Here is a 20,776-nt window from a genome sequence, read left to right as displayed (position 1 = left end):
TGGGAAGTACACGCTGAAGCATTAGGGGTAAAGGACCACAGGGAATTTATCATCAAGTGATTTAGAAAAGAATCGGCATGCTTTTGTACGTATACATTGATTCGCATACAATGAGATGAGCATTTATGTGTGTGTCAGAGAAGGCAGGAAGGACACACACGTGATGAAGTAGGTACTGAATCTGAGTACAACATGTAGGTATTTTCTTTGTATTTATTATTTTACCACTTTTCTCTGAGTATGAAGTGATTTTACAAATAAAAAGTTAAAAAGCCACGTGTATAGCCCAGTGTACATTTCCCCAGAGCTCTCTCTGCACGTAACTGTGGAGAAGCTTAAGTTCACCTAAGTGTGTGTCACATCCAAAGAGCCCATCTCTACCTGATTGTAGTGGGTTTCACAGTATGCCAGGCCCTTCCTCTCGTAATGGCGATGTCCAAGGAATGGCTTCTCACACTTAGCACAAACAAAATGCTGAAAGAAATGGCATTAGGTCATATTTGCATCAGCATGTTTTATTTATGTAGTGAAGCAAAGCTCCAGAGCTAAAGAGAAGATCCATGAAAGCCTAGGTGCTGGTGTCATCTGGGTCACAAGCGACCCTGAAGTGACCAGGGTCATCCCAGCCTTCATCCAGCATCTGGAGGCTCTGACTCAACAGCAGAATGAGAAAAGAGAGGATACGTGGATGCCTCTCTGGGTTGGACCAGGAACCAAGTCTCCCCGCACCGTCACAGGCTGATCACAGCACCGTGCCGTCTACGTTCTTAGTTTTCCACAAAGTTGACAGTCACCAAATGCCCCCACTCACCCCTCAGCATCCCCCAGCCTTGTTGGCACCCCTGATCCTTGGGTGTGCGAGGGCCCGGTCACCCTGCCATGGGCACTCACCTCCACGTGCCACTGCTTGCCCATGGCATTCACCACACGCCCCTCGATGGGCCGGCGGCAGGCACCGCAGATGGGCACCCCCATCTTGTCGTGGCATGGCAGGCAGTACAGCTCCCCCTTGAGCTCCCGGGCATCAGCAGTCAGCTCCTTCCTGCCCGAGAGAGGAACCACTGAGTACCATCAGCAAGGGGAGAGCCGGTGGCTGGTGTGGCTGACGCCCTGAGATAAGGCATCTGAATAGACCACCGCAACAACCCCATAACTGCTTGTTCCCCCGAGAGGTGGTCACAGTGATTGAACAGCTTCAGCAGGCTTCATATTCGTGTCAACATAAACATCACCCAATGACAACCAGTCAGACGTACCCCCACGTGGCCCCTTGTCTCTGCTGTCACTTTTATTATAGAGTCCCTCCTTGTTTTCCTTAAGAAGCTGGGGGAGAGGGATGCAGGCCCAGGGACAGACCTGCTAATGCTACCTTCCTAAAATAACAAGAGTGTGGAGACCAGTTCCACTTCCTGACACTCACTAACAAGCTGCTAAGAACAGCTTTAGGTTCGTAGAAAACACACAGACCAAACGCCCAGACTGCTCCCCTGACAAATGCTTGAGTTCACTACTGTCTTCAGTCTCCTGAATTAATAAACTGAGGTGGCCCCCAAACAAGATGGATTTCATCTGTTTTTAAAAGGTTCTTTAGGAGAAGTGCTCATGGAGAATGAACAGAGGGAGGACAGGCAAGAAAACCAGACCAAGCCGGAACTGAATCCCCCAAATAAGCTGTCTGTCAGCTTTCATTGCAGTTCTCTACTCCCCGTGGTAACAGCCAGGACAGTCATGCTGACTATGGTCAAGTACCTTTTCCATTAAATTCTTATACTACACAGCAGACTGTGAAACACATAGCCTAACAACATATCCTGAGCTTCTGAAGAAAAAACAGATGTAAATAGAGAGCCAAAGTAAATAGATGTAGTTTAAACACTAATGGTTACAACTGTGATAGTTATATCCATTTGGATACAAAGATAAGACCATTTAAAGTTTTTTTCTTTGCATGGAAGAGGGGACCCTGTATTAAAAACAATGTGATGAAAAACAGCTGTGGGGATCACTGGGGATATTTTAATATGAGCTGATTATTCAAATGTATTAGGGCTTCCCAGGTGGCACAGTGGTAAAGAATCCACCTGCCAATGCAGGAGACACAGGTTTGATCCCTGGGTTGGGAAGATCCCCCTGGAGGAGGGCATGGCAACCCACTCCAGGATTCTTGCCTGGGAAATCCCATGGACAGAGGAGCCTGGTGGACTACAGTCTGTGGTGTCTCAAGAATCAGACATGACTGAGTGACTAAATACACACATTTAAAGGTACATGTGTATGCACACTTGTACACACACACACACATGGCAACATGTTACCCAGTGAGACTTCATGAAGGGTCTGGGGTTCTCTGTGTATGAGTCTCTTGACTCTCCTATAGGTTTAACATTTTCCGGATTAAAAGCTGAAAAAAACCAGTTTGGGTGCCGGAGTAACAGTAATACCCAGGTCAGTGTGTTCACTTATTTCCACTGTCTATACAGTAAGCAAGAGAACGTGGGCCTACCCGCAGTTGGCGCAGTTGAAGTGGTCTGGATGGTAGGGGTCGTTCTTGAATATCAATGGCTGCTCATCGATGATGGCGTGGCACTTCTGGCAGATGTATTTGCCGAGGCCCCGGGCTTTCTCCCGGTTATGACAGGGGCGACACAGGTGCCTAAACAGAGCCACAGAAGCTGACATTTAAAATCCAACGTTCTTCTAATAATTAAAAAAAAAAAAAAGAAAAGCTTCCCATATCTATGCAAAGAAATTCAAGAGACCGTTTCTTAAAAATCACTGCTGTGTTTCAAGAGCAGAACCAAGCCCCACTTTCCACAGGAAGCTACTTACTCCCACTCAGATGATCAGGTAGCACTTAAAAGATCCCCCTAGCAGCCATGCCAGATGCAGGACAATGCCAGGGCGTCCCCCACAGGCCCGGCCAGCCACAGTGCACGCGCATGACCTGGAGCACAGGCGACCCTGCCGCACCACCCTGCCCACCCACCCACCTGCCCTGAGGGGACTGGTGCCCTGCTCATACCTCCCGGCGTTCTTGACGAAACCAATGTCAGCCAAGACCTCCTGGCACAGGTCACAGCGGAAGCACTCGGGGTGCCAGCTGTTGTTCATGGCTTTGATCACCCGGCCGATGATGAATTCACCTGCGGGAGGGACACTCAGGCCGCAGCTCGGCCTCCCTGCCCACAGCCCCGGGAAACCATTCTCCCTGTGCTAGGATCCCACAGGAGGTGCTGTGTTAGAAAAACGCCTCCGTGTCCTCTGAGCCCTTGTGTTTGGCCCTGCAGCCACATTCTCGGGCCATCTTCTCATCTCTGGGTCTGCTCTCCTTTTCTAAACAAGGTGTGGGCTCTCCCTCTCCAAGGCCTGTGGTTATATGAGGTCATGGGCACAGAAAGCAGAAATCCACAGCCTGCTTTCTTGTAACGCAGACTTAACTTCTTCCTGCATCTAGGCTTCTCAGCATCTACTCGCTAATCCCACGTTCTCCGGCTGTGTGACCGGCAGGCCACCCCTGTGCCTCTCGAGGTCCCTGCTGCCCCCCACCAACTGCATTGACAAAAGGGAACTGCATGGAAGCCCAGCAGGTCCTGGGGTCAGTCACCCCTCGGGCCATGAGAACCGGAGCTCTCGGGCTGGGACTCTTCCAGGTGGTTAACCTCGATGACGGGGAGTGCGGCTGACAAGCACCTGATGACTCTCCCTCCTACGCAGCTCGTGGGAGGAAGTCCTGCAGGAGGAAACTTACTTTTCACGGCAGGTTGGGCACCAACACTTACCACACTGATGACAGCAAGGAGCAAAGAGCATCTGGAAGTCATGTTCACAGTACTTCCTTCCTTCAAACTGAAACAGAAAATACCGGCCCCTCTGAGTAGGAGACAGCCCTAGGATCCATCATCTTCCTAAGGCCTGTGAAGCAGAGGGGCACCTTCTGGCACCTTCCACATGCCTGCGTGTGGATACAGACAGGCTTCCTGGCCAGCTGAGACCAGAAGTGACCCTCCGCCTCCAGACAGCAATGAGACCCCTGCTCACCAGGTTTCACCAGGTCTTGGCTCAAACCCCACCTTCAGGGTGGAGGAGAACCACAGACCCCTCTCCCCATGTTGAAAAAACAAATTTACAGACAGTAAATATTCTAGCCTATTTTAACTGTCAACACTTTTGTGTGATGTGCAGTGCTTAGTCACTCAGTCATGTCCGACTCTTAGAGACCCCATGGACTGTAGCCTGCCAGGCTCCTCTGTCCATGGAATTCTCCAGGCAAGAATACTGGAGTGGGTTGCTATGCCATCCTCCAGGGGATCTTCCCAACCCAGGGATCGAACCCAGATCTCCTGCATTGCACGTGGATTCTTTACCATCTGAGCCACCAGGGAAGCCCATTACAAAGATTATTACTATACAAATGATCAAAATGTGAGTATCGGGACTTCCCCGGCCATCCGGTGGTTATGCAGGGGACATGGGTGTGATCCCTGGTCCCGGAAGATTCCACAAGTGGAGGACCAGTCAAGCCCACGTGCCATAACCACCAAGCCCGTGTGCCTCAACTACGAAGCCTGTGTGCCTCGCCTAGAGAGCCTTTGCACCAAAATCAAAGATCCCACATGATGCAGTGAAGATTCTGATGTAGCCAAGTCAATCTATCAATTGATCAATAGTTTTTAGGAAAGCATGTTACAAGTGTTACTTTGCATTTACTGTTTGATTATTCGCACGAGCAGCATATCCTACCGAGGTAAGCAGGACCCCTCTTTCCCTCACAGTGATTTCAGTCCTCCACTGATAAGGATGCCTGACACCTAGAAGACTTGGAGTTCAATGTTATCTAGTTTATTAATGTTTTCTATTTGGGGGACTGCTTGTATCCTTCTCACAGTATGGGGAAAAGAAAGTGATGGAGAGGCAACAGCAAGCTGTGGAGATAGGAGCCTGCGTCTTCTCTTTTCCTCCTTAGAATCTCTCATAAGGCCACTGCCATGATTACCCATTTCAGTAAAAATCTTAGCTCTGAAAATAGTAGGTCAGGGAAAGAAAACCATATCAGATATCAGAGACCAAACTGAGGTATAACCCTATTACGTCACTAGTCTGCTCTTGTCAAGGGCACGTAGCCTCTCTGGGCCTCGAGAAGGAGATCAGGCAGGTAGAGGGCTTTACAAGTGTGGAGACCGACGTCTCCTTGGGACAGGCTCCCTGGACCCCCAGGACTGTTCTGCGGGCCTGGGCGCCAGGGGCCACGGCCTCCCCTGCACCAGCTTAGGGACTGGAGAGCCCTGCTCGGTCCCCAGAACCATGGTCCCCTGAAGGCTATCACCCTTGACAGAAAGAGAGATTCCTGTTCTGACAGCGAGGGTTTCTGTCGTAGAGAATGTGTGTTCTGGGAACACGGTAGGAGCTGAAAAGATGTGTCTGAGCAACACGGTGTTCTGGAGTTTGTCCCGACACACCCACTGCTCTGCTCTGCGGCCCCATGACTTCTACAGGCTGGCTGCGAGCCCCGCTCCCAGGCCCCATTCCTATGGGAAAACACTGTCGGAATGACCAACAACTGACTTACTAATGACCTCTAAAAGCCACCTTTCCTTCCTCAGGAATGGCTTGTAAAACAGGAAAAGTTTAAAATCTGCAGGAGGAGAAACCAAACAGTAGCCGCCTCTGGGTGTCACATAACTGTGTACACATATCACCATATAGAGACACACGTGCAGACACACAAGGAGGTGATCACACAGGCACGCACTCACACATAGACACAAGCACAGCCACACACATACACAGCCACACACACAGACCACGCAGACACACACCACACACATAGATATACACAGACACATACAGACACAGATATATACATAGAAACACACAGAACATACAGACAGACAGACAGACACACACACATACACTGTTGTCCTCACTCCCAGGTTGAGGCCGTCCCTAGATGAGCCCCAAAGCAGACATGAGGGGGCATTTCAGGCCAGTCAGCATGAACACACTTGCGCCCAGCACCCATGGTAACAACCATAGGATCAGGAAGAATAGGTGTTTGGGAAAGAAGAGGAGACACTGAGAAGAACAGGATAAGAAGGGGTGCCCCCACCCCACAAATAAGAGCCCCTTTAGGACACAGGTGCTGGGGGGCATCCACAGGGCTGACCACCACCCAGCATCACTGCCCAGTCCCTACCAACACAGCATCACTGCCCAGCTCCCACTGCCCAGCTCCCCAACTCCACCGTCACTGCCCAGCCCCCACCAACACAGCATCACTGCCCAGCCCTCACCACCACCCACCATCACTGCCCCGCCCCCGCAGCTCACCCACACCCACCTCATAGAAGAGGCCCTCCGGGAACTGCTGGAAGCACTGGGCGCACACGAAGCACTGCTCGTGGTAGAGCTCGCCATTGCTGTTGACAATCTTCTCAGCGGGCGCAAAGCCGCCCCGGCAGCGCTCGCAGCTGGCGTTGGCCAGGGCATTGGCCATGTTGCTGCAACAGACAGACAGGGGATATGGGTCACAGATGGCAGCTCTTCCTGACAGCTTGGTCTGGGGTCACAACAACCATGTCTTGTCCATAAAGCTGGCTTCCTGCCTGCGACCCAAGGTCTCAAGCCCACTTTCTCACGTGGCATCTGGGTGCAGACCCTCTGGTTCGCTAACATCCTGCATCCTCCTGCCAACAGCCCAGAGGGCACCCTACCCCCTGCCCAGCCCGTGAGGAGCCAGGGCTGCAGGGGAGCCTCATGAGCCACCTCAAAGAATTGAACTGAGGGCCTGACACTGGCTTCACTGAACTCCCCCCGAACATGGTCTGGACATGCTGAAGGCACAGCCCAGATACAGGACCCGACTGGTGAGGCCCTGCCAAAGCAGCTTCAGTCCTACAGTCCGACGGGGGTACAAATGCCAAACATGGACGCTAGGAGACAGATCCGAACACGGTCATTGGGAGATGGATCTGAAAGCCACAGAATTTCCCATCCTGAGACCATTTTATAGCCGGTGATGTGCAGGTCCAGAGACTGACAAGCCCAGCATCACACAGCTGTCTGGTTCAGGGGAGACTCAGGCCCAGAATCCCAGTTCCCCCGCCCAGGAGCCACAATGGGATGACGGTATCATGCTCGACAGGACCTGAGAGACCTGTCAGGAAAGAGGAACCATGACAAGACCCCAGCTGAGGAGCTACCAGCCAGGGCTCCCCTGGACTCCGAACACTCGGGTGCATTCAGTAAAGGGAAAGCACCTGACCGAACCCCCTATCAGATCTCTCCAGACTGTGGGCTCCGGTGAAGGACTGTTGGGTCTCTGGACGGCCCCCAGGGGGAAGGCCCTGGCAGAGCTGGTGCTGGCCCGGCAGCTTCATGATTTGCGGGTTTATTTTCAGATACCCAGACGCCCACTCAGAGCATGCGCTCCGCTGTGTGTCGGGTCCCAGGGGCAGCGTCTGAGCCCCCAGACACCCACTCAGCCCTCCTTGGGCAGTCACTGCCAACCTCCGCAGCCTGCCCAGCCCCCAAGGGGGAGGAGGAGTTCCCCCCACCCTTGGAGGACCGCTGCCTTGTCCCCGTCACAGCCCACATCTCACTGCTTCCTCAGCAAGGTCTGCACAGAGCACGCCTCACCCCCACTCCCACGGAAGACGACCCCGCCCTCTCCTGGCAACCGTCTCACAGAGCAACATCCTGCTTTGTCGACTTCACACCCCATGCAGAAGTCCATGTCCACGACCCCACACCAACAAAACTCGATTAAAGCGTTGCCAGGAAAGGAAGGGAGGGACGTGGCCTTGACACTTGGCAAACTTGACCTAAGTCCCCTACTGAAGCGAACTTTCTATTTGTTGTTGAAAAAGTACTGGGGATCAGGGAGAGAAGCCATCTCTCCCTTGTCACCCGGCTCTGCTGCAAGCTGGACAAACGAGGGCAGTTTGGTTCTGGTCCCCTTCTCCCAACAGGGACCAAAATCCACAGGTGCTCCTCGACAACATGCGGTGGCCCACAGCCGCCCCCACGGGCCCAGTACTGCTCCAAGAGTTGAATAAGAAAAAGCCTATAAAACCACTTTGGAAACCAAAAAGAGCTACTCAAACATCAAGCACTGTTACTAATTTAAAATTCTCTCAAAAGAGTCACTGAATTCTCAGTGATTTTAGCAGAATTCCAAGAGAGCTACAGGAGAAACCCTGGAGTGCCCTGAATACTGATTTCCCAGATTGGTGACATTCTCCGGGAGGAAAGGCTCCCCTCTTCCCCACGTCTCTACAGGGGCCACAATTTCTTTATAAACTTCATTCAAAACATCTTCCAGAAGGATGAAGGCAGGTGGCATGGCTTTACTGAGACACACAATTTGCAAAAATGTTAACACAATGCCACTCTTTCTACCAGGGTTTTGTCATTTTGGAAACACATTTCATATAAAATTAATACTAATATTATTAATGTGTAATGAGCATGTTGTTATTTTACATGAACTAATCACACACACAATTTGCAAAAATGTTAACACAATGCCACTCTTTCTACCAGGGTTTTGTCATTTTGGAAACGCATTTCATATAAAATTAATGTTAATATTATTAATGTGTAATGAGCATGTTGTTATTTTACACGAACTAATCACTTAAAATTTTTCTCAGTTTTATTTTCTAATACAGTAAATACCGATAAAATAAGAGGTATTTGGAGACCTCAATATTTTTAAAGACAAGAGGTATTTGGAGACCTCAATATTTTTTAAGACTATGAATGGGTCCCCATATCAAATTGTTTATCACTGACCCATTTATGCTCATTACACTACAGACCATTTACACTCAAGTTCAAATACTCACAGATTAGAATGTAGTTAGAAAACAGGCAGAGACATTATAAAAGCAAGTTTTCCCCCACACAGGAAAAGTAAATTAGTCTTAGAGATAAAGTTCTGTGTTTTTGAAGAACTGTTCATTTCAACAACTAGCAAGAAAACAAAGGAAAGAGAACATTAGCAGAAACTTTGAGGAAATAAGCCCTAACAAACCAATAATCTCACCAACCTACTTAACTGCTTACCTTGCTCTTCCTCCCTGACCCGCTGGCACTGTACGTATATATATTTTTTAATGGGCTGTTTTTGAGCAGTTTCAGGTTTACAGCAAAATTCAGTGGAAGATGCAGAGTTCCTGTACAGCCCTGACCCTCGCTCGGGGCACAGCCCCCCACGGTCAATACCCCCAGATGGTAAAGTGAGGCCCACACTGAACACTGACCTGTTCAGTCTTCTCACAGTGACTGACACGGTTACTGCAGATGATAGAAGCTACTTGTAAAAGTCAGGGTGAGCTGCCGTCGGATTAGTTACAATTAACAGGCTAATGTTTCAGAGAGGATTTCCATGGTGGGAAATGTATGCCTGGGGAGCATGAAAGCCTTGGTGGTGGTCTGGTCACAACTGTCTCAGCCGATCTGCCTCCACAGATCCGCCTCCACAAATCGGCCGCACACAGAAAACCTGACATCACCGAGCCTTCTGTTATTCAAGTGCCTTGTTTATCGAAGTGTGTGAAACGTATATTCTAGCATTAAAGTGCAGGAATGTGAGCCCCCAAAGCACTTCGAGTTCACCAAGCATTCTGGTTACAGTGTAACTGTATTGGTCCCATTGGTCTTAGAGCTCGTCAGAAGCTTGCTGTCTCAGGTAAAGAGAAGCGGGATATCTATTGCGAAAGCACAGGGAGTGGATGGAGGAAGCAGAGACTCAGGCCAGGTAAACTCCCCTCCCTGCTAAGCACACCAGGAGATGGAGATGCGGTGATTCCACTCCAGCTCCCAGGAGGAGTCAGCAGGGCCCGCCTCCTGCCTGTAGGCAGCACCTTCCTTCTCTCCTTCCTTCTTTTCTGCACTTCGTCCTGGGCATCCTCACCCCCCACCTCCAGTCCTGGCAGGAGACCTGCTGAAGGTGCAGGTCAAACCCCAAGGCAGTGAACTCCAGCCCCAGGAGGGGGCCCGGGAGGGGGCCACTCACAATTTGGCGTAAAAGTCACAGAACTCCTTGTAGACCCTGACATCGCTGTGCCGGCGCTGCAGCCTGGACTCGGCCCTCTCGTCCTGGCTGCTGAGACCCCGATGCTCCCCATTACGGGCCGCCGGGGGGACCTCCTGGTCCTCCGGGATGACGGCTGGGCGCAGGCCCCGGAGTGCCATGTTGGGAGTGGCAGGACTGAGGGACAAGGGATGGAGGGACGCAGGACACCCAGGCGGCTCCCCTGGTCACTCCCCCGCACTCCCCTCCCGGTTCCCACACGTCAGCTGCTCCAGGATCATGCAGCCCTTCCGGTCCAGAGCTTGCGGTGGGTCTGGAAACTGCAGGGCCCTCCCCTGACAAAGGACTGGCTTTGTGGCCGCCCTCCAGGGGAAGTAACAGCCGGTGGGGGCGCTGGCAGGAACCCGCTCCCTCCACGGCTCTGGGCAGTGACAGCTCCGTCCCGGGCTCCCGAAGGGGCGCCAGGGAGAGAGCCCAGGGAGAGAGCCCGTGTCCAGTTACAACTCCTCCTGTTTGGCCCCAGTCAGCCTGTAAGAGCCTGTAACTCAGCGGCCAGTCCTCCTGGGTCTGCATCTCGGGTAAAGGACAAGGGATGCTCTGCACCTGGCTGTGCTCCTTCCACAGGGTCGAGCACCGTCAGCCCTGCAGCGGTGGGGATCTGGGGCCTGGGGAGTAGATGGGGGAGGGGGCAGCCTGTCCAGTCCCACCTCTCAGCCCCTAGAGTCTTCAACACAGCCTGAGGGCAACTCCTGGGCAGCAGGGGGCCACTGTTCTTTTGGGGGGTCTCAGCTTCTTACAAAGTAATTGCCTGTGTTAGTTACTTCCTAACACTATGTGCTGTCACATCAGAACATTAGGAATTCCTACTGTGTGCTTGTAGCGTGTTCTGCAGACCTAGCGGGTATGTAAGAGGTGCCCGACCCACTCAGCACAGGGAGCCTGCGTGTGGCTGGGAGCCACGCGTGTTCCCTACAGGATTCACGAAGGTAACAGTGTGTTGCTCCCCAGGGTCCAGAAGCTGAGGGTGGACGGGCAACCACGTGGCACCGATCGGTGGGGGCCGCACGGGCCACCCAGCTGGTCCCTCACATCCCCACCCAGCCACACAGATTGGACATGAGTTATTCCTCCAAGAGGACAAGGGGTAATTTGAGGCCAAATCAACACCATTGCTCAATTTTTATATCCAGGCCTTTTGTTACTTTTAAACCATTTCTGGCACTTAATAATGTCACTCTAAGAAATGCAAACAATTCTTTTAGATTGTGATTGTAACCATAAGAAAACATTTATCTGAACTCCCTTGACCGAGATCACTACAGCCTGCACAGTGCAGCAAGACAGCCTTGAAGCAAGTGGGAAGCTGTTTTAATATAAAACACCTCAAGGCCAGCTTTGAGCAGTGGGCCTGTGAGGTAGTTTCCTGGGTTCTAGGATTCCCAGAGGTTCTCCAGAGGGCTTCCATTGTCTGATCAACCTCCCTCCTCATCATGGCTGACATGGAGTCTCTCTGGCAGATCCCACAGGACAGGTCTGTACCCCAGACGTCCCTGGCATCCATCCAGACTGGAGAGGCTTGTATTTCATGAGCTCTGACCATTTTCTCATCTACTGGGCCGAGTCTTAGTCCCTTAGAGTCACTGTAATAAAACACCACTGGCCAGGTGGCTTATAAACAACGGAAGTTCACGTGTCACGGTCCTGGAGGCAGCAAGCCCAGGACCAAGGCACCAGGATGGCCAGTGTGGCCTGACCAGGTAAGGACTCTGCCCCTACCCCTGGGTTCTGGCTGGCGCCTCCTCGCTGAGCCCTCCCGTGGTGGAGGGACAGGGGCTCCACGGGTCCCATTCAAGAGACCTTCACACCTGACCTCATGGCCTCACAAGCCTCAGGGGTCAGGATCTCAACATAGCAATTTTGGGGGTGCACAAACATTCAGACCACAGCAGGAGGGTTCAGGACCCAGGCTGAGTGCACCCAACAGCCTGTTGGATGCGGAACCACACGCAGCTCGTCTGCTGCTGAGCTGACCATTCCCGCATCCTGCAATCCGGTGTTCCGCCCTCCCACGTGCTGCACGAAAGGCTGCAAGTCCACCAGCCCAGCCGATGCCATGATTTCAGCCAGAACAAATTCTGCCCCTGATGTAACACCCTGCCCGAGATGAATAACCTGCCCCAAGGTAACAGACCAAGAATGGCAGCTGTTCCTAAGAGCTCAAACAACGAGGGCCTGGACAGAAGCCCGAGCACGTTTGGCAAAGTTAAAAAGCAACTTTTTATAACTGGTACTTTTAAAATTCAAATCCTCTCAAATAATTTTGGAATTATTTGAATTGAATTACATTGAATTCAACTGAATTACATGCATCATTACCAAACATTTCATCTACGTGGGTTTTTAAATTTTTATTTGAGTATAGTTGATTTACAATGTTATTACTTTCTTCCAGACAGCAAAGTGAATTAGTTATGCATATACAGACATTCCCTGTTTTCCAGATTCTTCTCCCATAAGGTAATTACACAGCACTGAGCAGAGCTACATGGCAGGTCCTCATCTACGTGGTTGGTAAACACCAAGTGGAACGTGCTGACCGACTGCCTGGGAAACGGACTCCGACATAGAAACGTACAGGTCAATGCTCCCCCTTCTGTGGGTGCAGTCCCGTGCTGTTGTTACCCCAGCGCCTGGCAGGAGCTTCCAAGACCTCCGGCTCCAAGAGCCCCGTGTATCCAGCATGTGGGGACATCCTGATTAAGTCACCACACGGCAGACTGACTGTGTTCACTGTTTCTCTGGGTGTGTGTGCATGTGTGCTCAGTCGTGTTACTGGGTGTGTGTGCATGTGTGCTCAGTCGTGTTAAACTCTTTGCGACCCCATGGACTGTAGCCTGCCGGCTTCTCTGTCCACGGGGCTTCCCAGGCAAGAACACTGGAGTGGGTTGCCATGCCCTCCTCAGGGGATCTTCCTGACCCAGGGATTGAACCCGGCCTCTGGCATCTCCTGCATTGGCAGGCGGGTTTTTGTTTTTGTTTTTTTTTTTTTACCACTAGTTCACTTGGGAAGCCCTCACTCTCTCTCTATTTCACTCAAATGGGAGATTCACTCTGATTTTCCTTTTCTACTAAAACAAAACAACTGTGACATGAAGTAAAGACATTGGTGCTGGCAGGTTCCTTCTCACGCCCCCGTTTCTGGCACAAACGCCCATTTCCTCCACAGGAGGACAGAGGTGAGGGTGGCCAGAGCACAGGATGCTGCTGCTCCCATGATATTCTGCCCCTTGGTCAGAGTGTTCGCGGCTGCAGAGCAGAAGGAAGCCACGCAGCAGGAAGGGCCAGAGTGCAGAGCTCAGGTGCTCTCGTCCTCCACCAGGTGCAAGGGGGGCTGCACCCCTGTCACCTGCTGTGTAGGCCCAGCCCGGTGGGGGCCTGAGAGGGGTCCTCACACACGGGCCTGGGGATGCCACTCTGGCTCAAACAGGACTTACTTCCAAGTTTATACCTGTTTGTGGCCTATGAGGCATATATCATACACCTGCTTTAATTATTAGAGAAAAGGACACACTGACCAGAAGTAAAGAATGTCCTTGTTAAAGTAAAGGTTAAACGCTGCCCTTCCAGGACGCCAGTGCTAGTCCTCAGACGATGACTCCCTCCCAGGGGCCAAGGCCACGTTGTCTCTGCACGCGCTGGCCTGTTGTTTTTCAACCTTGAAGGAATGCGTCCCTGACGTGTTTAATGGTCTCTGTTCTGACAAAGAGAAAACTGTACTGAGACCCGGCTTCCTTGGAGCAGATTCTCAGTCACCCAAGTGGCTGTCTTCTGGGTTACAGTCCGCAGTTTGGCTCAGAAAGTCACAAGCTTCTCTCTATTCCTATTGTGGATTGTTTATTGATTATTTCCATCAACAGGAGCAAGAGGCACAATCTTTAACAGCAGAAAACTGGGGAATGATGGGCAGGTGGTCAGCCCCCTGGTGGGGACCCTGTGGGCTCTGGGATGGGGGGGCAGACTGCATGGCTCTGTGGGGGGCTGGACTCCCCAACTCCAAACACATGCAGCTTATTACAGATGAGGGACAAGAAGCAGGGAAGACTTACTAAGTCCTGCCACACAGAGGCAGCCCACTGACACCTAATCTCTGCTCCTGTTCAAAACCATACACACTTGTGTTTCCACGAGTGGGGAGGGCTGCTGACAGTCACCTTGACCAGTGATGATAAAACACTCCCAGCTCTGCAGACACTGTCCAACAGGACAGAGACATGTAGGCCCTTCCTCCCCAGCTTCCGGCCTTCCAGGCCTGCCCACGCCCAGTTCCTCCTGGAAGCTCCTCTGGGTTCTGGCCTGTGCTGGCTGACCTGTGTCTGGGAGCTGTGGAATTCGCGATGCCCTAAGCCTGCTCCTCCTGCAAAGGGGCCAGCCCGCACAGACACGCCTCCCAACCAGGCCCTTAGGCTCCCCCAGCTCCCAGCCAGTGGGACCAGCTCTACCCATGTGAAGTCCCAGGGGACAGGACGGGCCAGCCAGTGGGCAGATATGTCCTTGCCCCAGGTCCCCCGGGATTGGGTGACTCCATCTAAGGGTCCCACCCACGACCTCAGCCTGGCTTTATGCCCTCAGTAACGAAACCCCCTGGACTGCCATAGCAGCTGGAATCTGCAAGTGGCTTCCAGGCCCCTCCCACTGCATCCCCATAGTCACTCAGAAGGGCAGGGTTTGGTTAACCTGAAGAACATGCTCAGAATTCCTCTTATAGGCTGGGCAGATTTTCTTTGCGTGTTTAACGTCTTTCATGGGAAAATGCGCCTGGAGCAGCCCCTCCACCCTCAGGTCACTTCTCTTGTCACTCATTCTGTGACCACAAACACACAGTCTCATTTCTAAATGTCCTTTTTAAGGGATCTACTGTGACCTGAGCAAAACACACAAACTCGAGAAGGTGTTGTATTTCAAACACAGAAGGGCAATATTTCGAGTGAGACTGTTGACTTCAGGGAAAGCCGGGTTACGATGAACTCTTCTGCAGAGCGTCCAGAGCACCTTCACGACCAAGGTGGCCACGACCTGTTTGCCTTCTGGCTCTCAGCTAGGTTCTTATTTTAGTTCTGACTCAGCTGGGACAGCTCCCCTTTCGCTGACCTTTGGTGGAGCTGGAGGAGGAAGCCAGCTGAGTTACTCTGACCATCTGTGACCCAGCTGACTGTGAGGCCAGCCTCCTCAACGAAAAACACAGTGAGACTTTCACGACAAAGGACAGAAAGGAACATTTTTCTCAAGTCAAAATGACCCTTTCAAATTTTAATCTACATGTCTCTCTGCCAGTTGTTTTCTTTTAAACACAGGACATGTTTTCCTGTACATTCTAGCACATTAAGCAACATTTGAAAATACTGGACAAGAGGAAGTGGAGGAACTGAAATATCGTGTTTTCTGATAACTTTAAAAACTTTCATTAACTCCACACTTGGCGAGGGACCTGCTTCATCTATCATGCCCGAGATGCCCCTGAGGTACCGTTGGGGTATGTGAGGGCCGAGCAGGGTATCCGGTGCCAGCTAGCATCTCTCCGTGTCCCCCTCTTCTGGTCCATGCAGCCCCCCTCCTCCCACAAGGCCCCCTACCCACTGGGTGAACTAGGTTTTTGCAGGCAGGTCGCAGGCTTAGGGAGGAAGCTCTCGGCCAGTCCCCAACTTTTCTCAGTGGGCACAAGTCTGTGCTGCTAGAGGAGTGGTGATCACGCCAAACCTAACCGAACCTGACCTGACCTGACTGCAGGCAGGCCCGCCCACTCCTCGAGAGCACCCCTTGGGGCTCTGTTCCAAATCTGGGCACTGGGCCATGGAGATGCCACTCAGCCTGCTGCCCCTTCTTCCTGGCCCCGCCCCCAGTGGGCGTCCTGGGTGGGCAGGGCTGCTCCTCCCGGCCTCCTGCAGCCCCTCTCATGTGAGCCCTTAAGAGTCAGTGACCCATCTTTACAGTGAGCCTTCCTTATTCTGACCTCCCTGTGGATCCTCTCCCCACTGGACCCAACTCACTGCTTGAGGCTGCACTCAGACCTGGATCCAGACAAACACCTACACCTGTGTGTGAAGCTGGGCGGGGAAGGGGGCACATGGTAAAATCACCAGGATCCAGGGAGCTCCCCACCTGTGTCCCTCTGAGCCCGGGGAGGGGTCCCTCTGCCCCTCCCACCCACAAACTCCCTGGAAGCTGCGGAAGGGAGGCCTGTGCAGGGGAAGCACAGGACTCAGGAGGCGGAGTGGTGCCCTGCGGTGTCTTCCACATTTATGACTTAAATGATATAAAAGGGACGTGAGTCTTCCTGACTCTGGGGCCCTAATCCTCTTGTCAACAGAGCTGACGCCAGGGTGGCCGTACACCTGCCTGTCCCCAGTCCACACTAAGCACAGCCAAGCACAAACCAGAACCATCTCTACTTACTGCATAAATGAGAGCAGAGATGCCACCAGAACTGACCTGGCCCAGGACACATGACTGAGCTGGGAAAAGAGAAAGAACAAAATGACCAAGCTTTCAAAGAGCTCAGTTTACCAGGAAAGCCAACTGGAAGATGCACACTGAGAATGGTGCCAACAAATCCCACCTCCGGTGCCACAAACACTCCCGCCAAGCTCTCCGACCAGGAGACCCTAACTTCTAAGTGTCCAGTTTCATAGGAATCCTGCTTGGCAGCTGAGCCAGAACCCCCACCTCCATCAGATCCTCGAATCCCTCCCCCCACCTCCATCAGATTCTCTGCATCTGACTGGTTCCTCTCCCCATCCCCCAAATCCCCATCCCAGGTGATGTCCAAAGCCCTGGCTTGTCTTCAGCAGGAATCCCGTGAGGTTGGTTTGGCTCAATCCCTCTCCCACTACACCGCCCAGCCCCAACGTCCCTCTCAGTAACTCTCCATCGCTGACCAGCCCCCGCATGTGCCTTGGCTGTAAACCCCTACTTTCCTTGTGAGACTCAGAGCTGACTGCACATCTCGGCCCCGCTGCAGGTTCCCCACATTCATCCCAACGGTCCTTCCAGTTCCCTGACAGTACCCACATCTGTGTGTCACCACCCCACCACAGCTCCAATGAAGACAGGTCAGCAGAGTGGTAACTGGTCATTTCTGGGATTGGGCTATAAAGCGCTGTAACTCTCGTCCCCTCTCTGGGGCCACTCACACCCCCACCCCCTTCCAGCCTTAGGAAGAGGCAGATTCCCAGACCCTCAGCACAGGCACTGGCCCACAGGAGATGGGAGATGATCACAATGGTGACTGCAGGCCTGCCAGCAGCAAATCCTGCCCACAGGTCAGATCTGGCTGCCCGACTGGTTTTGTAAATACAGTTCACCAACACCTGGATTCACATATTCCAAGCCTGCACTCACACACTATGACAGAGAGCTGAGTAGCTATGACACAGACAGCTTACAAAGCCTGAGATATTTATCACTGGCTCTTAACAAAAAGTCTGCCAGCTCCCATTGCTGCTAAGTGCTGGGTAATTTGTTTCTCACAGAAGATAATTAACGCACTCGCTCCTGCAGCATCTTGGGCCTTTCTCTAACAACATGCGGTCTCTTACGTATCTCTCTCTCTCTGCTTTCCACGCACACGAACTTCTCTGCTAGCAGACAATGAGTATTTCAACCAGCTTCCCCACTCACATCGCTGGCACGTGGCAGGACCTTAACGACGCAGACAGAACCACAAACGTCTAGTGCAGAAAACCCACAACCTGACAGTATATCCTTTAAATACAGCACAATATTAAATTAAGAAGAGCCCAGACTACAATCTGTGCCGAATAGGAATTATTTCCAGCTAAATCACTTACAAGGCATTTCTTGACTGCCACACAAAGAATGATTCCAGATCTAGGAAAATTTTTGATCTTTTTTGGTTATACTTTTATAAAACCTCACTGTCTAAAATACCTTTGGCTCAGTGGTAAAGAATCTGCCTGCCAATGCAGGAGACTTGGGTTCTATCCCTGGGTTAGGAAGATCCTCTGGAGTAGGAAATGGCAACCCACTTGAGTATTCTTGCCTGGAAGATCCCCTGGACAGAGGAGCCTGAGGGGCTACAGTCCATGGAGTTGCAAAGAGTCAGACATGACTTAGCAACTAAATAACAAAACATCAGGTGATCTCCAACCCTGCCTAGATTCAGTTCACTTCAGTTCAGTTCAGTCGCTCAGTCGTGTCCGACTCTTTGTGACCCCATGAATCGCAGCATGCCAGGCCTCCCTGTCCATCACCAACTCCCGGAGTCCACCCAAACCCATGTCTATTGAGTTGGTGATGCCATCCAACCATCTTATCCTCTGTCGTCCCCTTCTCCTCCTGCCCTCAATCTTTCCCAGCATCAGGGTCTTTTCAAATGAGTCAGCTCTTCGCATCAGGTGGCCAAAGTATTAGAGTTTCAGCTTCAACATCAGTCCTTCCAATGAACACCCAGGACTGATCTCCTTTAGAATGGACTGGTTGGATCTCCTTGCTGTCCAAGGGACTCTCAAGAGGCTTCTCCAACACCACACTTCAAAAGCATCAATTCTTTGGCGCTCAACTTTGTTTATAGTCCAACTCTCACATCCATACATGACCACTGGAAAAACCATAGCCTTGACTAGACGGACCTTTGTTGGCACAGTAATGTCTCTGCTTTTGAATATGCTATCTAGGTTGGTCATAACTTTTCTTCCAAGCCTAGATTACTGACATTAGTTTTCACCATGAAACAAAGAATATGTTTTTTGGCACCTGGAAATGTTACTGAAATTTTCCAGAGAGACACTTTTTTTGTTTTGTTTTGCCACACCGGGGGCCTGCAGGATCTTTGTTCCTCAACCAGGGATGGAACCTAAGCCCTTGGCAGTGGAAGCGCAGTCTGAATCACTCTTGGGGATCCAGTGGTTAGGACTCAGAGCTTTCACTGCTGAGGGCTTGAGTTCAACCCCTGGGCGCAAGCTGCAAGGTGAAGCAAATAAAATAAAATTTGTAAACCACTGCAGAATCTCAGTTTTGCCCCAACAACTTCTGTGTGCTAGAGCTACGAACTAAGGCTGGCAGCAGAGACTCTCAGAGGTCAGCACACACTCTCTGTGCTCTGATTCCTGGTTGGGTCCCAGCTCTGACTCCCTCCACACAGATGCTGGGGCAGGAGGACAATGTTCAGGCAAGATAAAAAGCAGGATATTCTCCTAGTGTTTAGTTTTAATTTTAAGCGATATATTCATTATGACACAAAAATGTCATGTGCGTGTGCGTGCGTGCGTGCTAAGTCGCTTCAAGCTGTGTTTGACTCTGCGATCCTATGGATGGTAGCCTGCCAGGCTCCTCTGTCCATGGGATTTTCCAGGCAAGAATCCTGGAGTGGGTTGCCATGCCCTCCTCCAGGGGATCTTCCCCCCAAAATGTCATATTTTTTAGCTTTTAAAATCTATTTTCTCTGGCAAATCTCTATGAATTATCAATGAGGCAGAAAAATTCCATTTTGTTCCAACAGGCATTATAGGAGGTTACCCTTGGTAAATTTTTAACTTTTAAGATATGATCAGGTGTATTCTGACTGTCAGGTAAGAAATCTTAGCCTAAACCTGAGAGAGGCCTAAGTGAGTAGTCAAGAGTTCACACTCTGAACACTCGGTTCCCAAAGTGCCAACCATGGGTCTTCTAGGCCCTTCCTTCTCTGTGAACAGTGCAGCACCCTGTGAGAACACCTCATAGCCAGAAAAGCTGGGAACTGTGAGAGAGGCCAAGCTGGTATAAAGATTCATTATTTTAAATTTATATGGAAATTATTTATTAATAATCTTACCCACTGTGTGTTTGGGAAAGATTTCATAAATAGAACAAAAAAAGCAAAAACTTTATATAAAGAAAAAGATGAATAAACTATCAAAATTAAAAAAAAAAAAAAACAAACACCTCTGGGCTTCCCTGGTTGCTCAATGGTAAAGAATCCGTCTGCCAATGCAGGAGACACAGGTTCGTTCCCTAATCTAGGAAGATCCCACATGCAGTCCCACATGCAACTAGGTCCCACATGCAACTAGGCCCATGCACCACAACTACTGAGCCAGGGAGCTGCAGTTCCTAGGGCCTGTGTTCTGCAACCAGAGAGACCAGGGCAGAGAGAAGCCCCAAACCACAAGTAGAGAGTAGCCGCCAATCTCCACAACTAGAGGAAAACCCGCGCAGCAACAAGGACCCAGCACAGCCAAAAATAAATAAATAAGTAAAATTATTTTAAAAAATCCTTCTGCTTTTCAAAGAACATTTATAAAAATAAGAAGACAAGTCACAGACTGGGAGGAGATTTTTGTAAAATAGGTATCTGACAATATCTGACCTGTATCTGGAATACATAAAGCACTGTTTCAACTGAATACTGTAAGAAATAATACAGTGAAAAATGGGCAAAAACTGAACGGTAATTTTGCCAAAAAAGATACAGGATATCTTGTATAAATAACACAAGAAACAACACTCAACTTCACAAATGGTGAGAGAAATGCAAGGAGACGTCAGTACATGCTCCAGAAAGGCTAAAAGTTGAGGCCCCAGACCTCAACAAGTTTGGGGGAGGATGTGGAGAGAATGGATTCCTGGAACACGGCTGGCGGGATTACAAAATGGTACAGCCTCTTTGGAAAACAGTTTAGCCATTTCTCAAAAAATTAAGTGTGTACCCACCAAACAACCCCGCCTTTCCCTGCAATTGAAAGGAAA

At 50.9% G+C, this 20,776-nt stretch overlaps 1 protein-coding gene across 9 annotated transcripts in view; it reads right to left on the bottom strand.

The window, feature by feature from the left end:
* The window catches only part of LIMS1 (LIM zinc finger domain containing 1), an 82,803-nt gene that overhangs the window by 7,079 nt on the left and 54,948 nt on the right, over positions 1–20,776 (bottom strand). For 7 of the 9 annotated variants that reach the window (XM_086326719.1, XM_086326720.1, XM_086326721.1 and 4 more), the window contains exons 2-7: positions 6,338–6,497; positions 3,780–3,846; positions 3,023–3,143; positions 2,504–2,653; positions 892–1,042; positions 382–474 (exon numbers count right to left, since the gene is read on the bottom strand). In XM_086326719.1, the coding sequence (XP_086182845.1) occupies positions 382–474; positions 892–1,042; positions 2,504–2,653; positions 3,023–3,143; positions 3,780–3,846; positions 6,338–6,497 (742 nt within the window). Of the gene's footprint in view, positions 1–381; positions 475–891; positions 1,043–2,503; positions 2,654–3,022; positions 3,144–3,779; positions 3,847–6,337; positions 6,498–10,018; positions 10,576–20,776 lie in introns of those variants that run through there. The other 2 variants (XM_086326717.1, XM_086326718.1) reach the window with 1 other exon arrangement.

This window comes from Bos grunniens, chromosome 11 (genome assembly GCF_055505025.1).
Source record: "Bos grunniens cultivar Pamir isolate PY7600 chromosome 11, Bosgru_T2T1.0, whole genome shotgun sequence".
Lineage (NCBI taxonomy): Eukaryota > Metazoa > Chordata > Mammalia > Artiodactyla > Bovidae > Bos > Bos grunniens.
The sequence above is the reverse complement of the archived record's forward strand: the minus strand, read 5'-3'. Positions and strand labels throughout refer to the sequence as shown.